The following is a 5,964-nucleotide window of genomic DNA, read 5'->3' as shown; positions in this document are numbered from 1 at the left end:
TATCTTGATTTTTAATACTTTAAAGAGGTGTTTCATGGCAAATTTGACCAATGCAATGTGCCATCTCATTTCTTGACTACTGCTTCCATGGACATTTACTTTAGATTCAAGTACAAGGAAATTCTTGATAGCTTCAATATTTTCTTTAACAGGTCACTAACATTTTTGTATTAAATTCTGCACTGTAATATTGCTATATTAATGCCCCTTATAAATTTAAAATTAAAACACCCTTAAGAATATTTTACATGATTTCAAGTATTTACATAACAAGATTTAAACTTATTCTGTACTCTCATGTATTCTCTGAAAAGTTTTCATTCATGCATAGCTCCACTTTGAGTCTATGTATTAAGTCTCTAAATAAATCAAAACCAAACATAAACATTCAGACATTAGTACAAGTTCACTTCCATCTTGTATTCCTTCCATGCCTTACTAGATTGAACATTATGAGCAAGAATCTGATTTTCTCCAAATTTCTTTCTTTCTTTTTTTTTTCCTGTTAGGAGAAGGTGAAAATAATGTGATCTTTCCTATGGAAATTTTGTGATGATTAATTAAGTTAGCTCATCAAATGTGTCATCACATTTCTTGTTTCATAAAAAATACCCAACATATGTTAGTGGGATGATGAGGATAATAAAACTAATAGAGATCTCACTTTAAAAATCATGATGATGAGCAATTGCTCTATTCAAAAATCGTGATGAAAATAATCAAGAATATTAACCTTTAACAATTTTCCTCTTAGGTAAGGATGTTCCGAGTTGCCAGAAATTCCAACAACTCTAGTTTCCAGGTCTCCGAATTCATGCTCATGGGATTTCCAGGACTTCACGAGTGGCAGCACTGGCTCTCCTTGCCCTTTTGTCCGCTCTACCTTTTAGCTCTTGGTACAAATCTCCTTATCTTGATCACCATCAACCGAGAGACAGCACTAAACCAGCCTATGTATTATTTTCTGGCCATCCTGGCTGTGGTGGACATGGGCTTGGCTACCACTATCATGCCTAAGGTTTTGGCCATTTTATGGTTCAATGCTAAAGTCATCAGTCTTCCTGAGTGTTTTGCTCAGATGTATGCCATGCATTGCTTTGTGGGCATGGAGTCTGGAATCTTCCTCTGCATGGCTATTGATAGATATGTGGCTATTTGCCAACCTCTACGATATCCATCAGTAATTACTGAGCCTTTTGTGGTCAAAGCAACCATAATCATGGTACTCAGAAATAGCCTATTAACCATTCCAGTGCCAGTGTTGGCTGCTCAGCGACACTACTGCTCCCAAAATCAAATTGAGCATTGCCTGTGCTCTAACCTTGGAGTCACTAGTCTATCCTGTGATGACAGGACAATTAACAGCATCTACCAGCTAATTTTGGCTTGGATACTCATGGGCAGTGATCTTGGTATGATCATTTTATCATATAGTTTGATACTCCACTCTGTGCTAAGATTGAATTCAGCAGAAGCTGCATCAAAAGCACTGAGCACCTGTTCTTCTCATCTCATTCTTATTATTTTCTTCTACACAACTCTTGTCGTCATTTCTGTTACTCATAATGTAGCAAAGACAATTCCCCTTTTCGGAGTTCTACTTAATGTGTTAAACAATGTAATCCCACCTGCCCTCAACCCCATGGTCTATGCACTGAAAAACAAGGAGCTCAGGCAGTGCTTGGTCAAAGTACTTAGACTGGGCATCCAAAGCAGCTAAGGTGAAGATGGTGCTCCTGTTTGTTCAGCACATACTTCCCAAGTATTTTTATTAAAGCTTGCTTCATGACAGAAGATAAAGAAAAGAGACACTATGTCAAATAAAAATCAGTGGCTACTAATGAAACATCTAAAATGCAAGGGGTAGGCCACAGTGATATTTGATATCCTTACAAGTTAATAAAAATCAATTAAATACGCTTGTTTTTAGGTGCTGTCAAGCCAGTTTTGACTCAAAGTGAGTGTATGAACAGCAGAACGAAACACTGCTTAATCCTACACCATCTTCACAAATGTTATTGTTTGATCCCATAGCTGCAGCCACTGTTAATCTAGCTCATGGAGGGTTGGTCAGTTTGTTGTGCTGTGATGACTTGCGTGTTGATGTGATACTATATTTCAAACACCAACAGGGTCATCCAAGGTGAACAGGTTTTATCAGAGCTTCCAGAATAACAAAAGACAATGAAGAAAGAGTTGATTGCCCACTATGAGGAGTTAGACACCGAAACATTATGACTAGCAGTGGAACATTGTCAGATATACTGAAAACCTTACACATAGAGGCAGAACATTTTCTGATTAGTTCTGGAAGATGAGGCCCTAATGTCAGGAAGGTACTAAATATCAGACCGAGGAAAAGCAGCCTTATCAAAGTAGAGGCAATCATAATGACATGCATCGACTAAACCTCTTAAGAATTTAATTTGGATTACTGAAAACAAGAAGGAACACCTTCAAACAAGCTGTAAGAAGTTGAACATGGAATTTACAAAATATGAACCTAGGAAAATTAGAAGTCAAAATTCAAAGGAAATGCATCAAGAGCAATAGAGTAAGCATTAATGAGCTGAGATTAATTGGTCTTGGCCATTTTGAACCAGGCGCTGATGTGATTTACTATGCTGTAATGACAACTGCTAGAGGACTAGCATCCCCTTATTGTCAAAAAGAACTTTTCAAGATCTATCTTGAAGTGCAATGCTCTCTATTATAAGGTATTATCCATATGTATACAAAGAAATACAATTAATCCAGTTTAATAAAATATGTTAGCATATTATAACAATGTTGATTGTTTCAAAAAAACAAGAAAAACACATCTGGAATATGTGGACTGATTTCCTCAGGTCTATTTTATGCATCTTTCTATGAATTTTTGCATTCATTTTTCTTGCTGAAGAATATTTTTTCATGTTCATTTCTCAGTCTATGAGAAAAAATACCTACTTTCAAAATGGATCATCCTTATTATATAAGACATTTTATAATTAGTTGGCATTTATTGTCTTTAAGCACTTACCCAGATAAGTTTTCTTATTATTCTTGCTTGGTTTGAGTAATCCATTCCTATATAATTCATTATGGTACAAGAGTTATATCCTTAATGGATTAATAATTAGAATGACTAAATATTCCTTACAGTCCCAGCAAACAAGAACTCATAAAATAATGAGCATAGTACACTTTCATTGAACCTATGGGAAGTAGTATAATATGAATTACTATGGCAGGAAAAAAAACTAAACACTTTTACAACTTGGCAAAACTTTAAACATTGTACATCATTTGAGTTCTTCATATTTTGAACATGTTCCAACATAATGAATATTATATATTCTGTGGTTTATTGCAATTGAAATATGACTCTCAAGGTTTCATGTTGCTGAACTGATAGTGGGTGAAAAGTCAGATCCCACAAAGAGGAGGAATGTTAGTGAACAAGTAATCAAAACAAAAGAAAATAAAAGAAACAAAACTCAATATAATTTACATGGGAAAAAGAAACATTTTCATGATTACACTATTTATAAAGTAATAATAATTATTAGAAATGAAAAATCATCAGAAATGTTTTTCTTTTTTTACATTTTATTAGGGGCTCATACAACTCTTATCATAATCCATGCATATACATACATAAATTGTATAAAGCACATCTGCACATCCCCTGCCCCAATCATTCTCAAAGCATTTGCTCTCCACTTAAGCCCTTTGCTTCAGGTCCTCTTTTTTTTTTCCCCTCCCTCCCCACTCCCCCCTCCCTCATGTCCCCTTGGTAATTTATAGAATGTTATTTTGTCATATCTTGCCCTATCCGGAGTCTCCCTTCCCCCCCTTCTCTGCCGTCCATCTCCCAGGGAGGAGGTCACATGTGGATCCTTGTTATCAGTTCCCCCTTTCCAAACCAATCACCCTCCACTCTCCCAGCATCACCCCTCACACCCCTGGTCCTGAAGGTATCATCCACCCTGGATTCCCTGTTCCTCCAGCCCCCATATGTACCAGTGTACAACCTCTGCCCTATCCAGTCCTGCAAGGTAGAATTCGGATCATGGTAGTTGGGGGGAGGAAGCATCCAGGATCTGGGGAAAGCTGTGTTCTTCATCGGTACTACCTCGCACCCTGACTGACCCATCTCCTCTCCTAAACCCCTCTGTGAGGGGATCTCCAGTGGCCAACACTTGGGCATTGGGTCTCCACTCTGCACTTCCCCCTTCATTCAATATGGTATACACACACACACACACATACACACATATAAACATACATATATACATGTACATGTGTGCGCACACACATATATATACATATACATATGTATATCTATCTTTTTTGCATGATGCCTTATACCTGGTCCCTTTGGCACCTCGTGATCACAATGGCTGGTGTGCTTCTTCCATGTGGGCTTTTTTGCTTCTGAGCTAGATGCCCACTTGTTCACCTTCTAGCCTTTAAGACCCCAGACACTATCTCTTTTGATAGCCGGGCACCATCAGCTTTCTTCACCACATTTGTTTATGCACCCATTTGTCTTCAGCGATCCTATCATGGAGGTGTGCAGCCAATTATATGATTTTTTGTTCTTTGATGCCTGATAACTGATCCCTTCGGGACCACTCGATCACACAGGCTGGTGTGTTCTTCCATGTGGACTTTGTTGCTTCTGAGCTAGATGGCCGCTTGTTTATCTTCAAGCCTTTAAGACCCCAGTCACTATCTCTTTTGATAGCTGGGAACCATCAGCTTTCTTCACCACATTTACTTGTTCACCCACTTTGGCTCCAGCCGTTGTGTCGGGAGAGTGAGCATCATAGAGTTCCAATTTAATAAAAGAAAGTATTCATGCATTGAGGGAGTGTTTGAGTAGAGGCCCAAGGTCCTTCTGCCACCTTAATACTTAACCTATAAATATAGAAGCATAGATCTATTCCTCCATCCTCCTATATATATTTGCATGTACATGTCTTTGTCTAGACCTCCATAAATGCCCTTTGACTCCTAGCTCTTTCCTCCATCTCCCTTGACTTTCTTCCTGCCCTACTACCATGCTCCATCCCCACCTGGGTTACAGCTATACCTCAATATAATTTACATGGGAAAAAGAAACATTTTCATGATTACACTATTAATAAATTAATAATAATTATTAGAAATGAAAAATCATCAGAAATGTTTTAATACAGCCAGCACGATGGTTTTATTATCCTTAGCATATATCAAAGATAATTAGAGCTAAAAGGCCATGGTCTTGCCCAAGATACTTCTTTTATATTTATGATTTACTCTTCTGTCTCAGAGTACTCCAAATGAGGTCATCAAGCAATGACCCGATTGATAGGCTAAACTCCACCCCTTCACTCTAAATAGTCTCAAGTTGACACCAGAATATGTAACTACCACAATTATAGATCCCAGAAAACAAAACAAAATCCTTGAAAACTTCAATCTTTTCTCCATTATTCATGATGTTGCCTGCTGCTCCAGTTGTAAGGATTATAATATTCTTTACATTGAGCTGTAAGCCATACTGAAGCTTACACTCTTCAATTTTTGTCTACAAGTACTTCAAATACTCTTCACTTTCAGGAAACAAAGTTGGGTCACCTGCATATTTCTAGTTGTTAATAGGCCTTCCTCCAATCCTGATGCTGCACTCTTCTTCATATAATATAGTTTCTCTGATTATTTGTTCAGCATATAGATTGAATAACTAAGGAGAATGAATCCAGCCCTGAAGCACACCTTTCCTGATTTTAAATTATGGCATATTCATTATTTCTATTTGCACTACCTCTTGATCCATATACAGGTTTTGCATGAGCACAATGACATTCTCTTGAATTCCCATTCTTCTCAAGGTTACCCATAGTTTGTTATGATCCAAATGGTCAGATGCCACTGCATAGCCAGTGAAGCACAAGTAAGCATCTTTCTGATATTTTCTTCTATCAGTCAAGATTC

The 5,964-nt window shown here is 37.5% G+C and overlaps 1 protein-coding gene across 1 annotated transcript; it reads left to right on the top strand.

Annotated features, from left to right (window-relative positions):
* Positions 1-760: 760 nt before the first annotated feature.
* Positions 761-1,720, top strand: LOC142446777 (olfactory receptor 56B2-like). Its single transcript, XM_075548519.1, has one exon. The coding sequence runs from the start codon at positions 761-763 to the stop codon at positions 1,718-1,720; it is 960 nt and encodes a 319-aa protein (XP_075404634.1).
* Positions 1,721-5,964: the final 4,244 nt, after the last annotated feature.

This window comes from Tenrec ecaudatus, chromosome 4, assembly GCF_050624435.1.
Source record: "Tenrec ecaudatus isolate mTenEca1 chromosome 4, mTenEca1.hap1, whole genome shotgun sequence".
Taxonomy (NCBI): Eukaryota; Metazoa; Chordata; class Mammalia; order Afrosoricida; family Tenrecidae; genus Tenrec; species Tenrec ecaudatus.
Note: the sequence above shows the minus strand (reverse complement) of the source record. Positions and strands in the feature narration are given on the sequence as shown.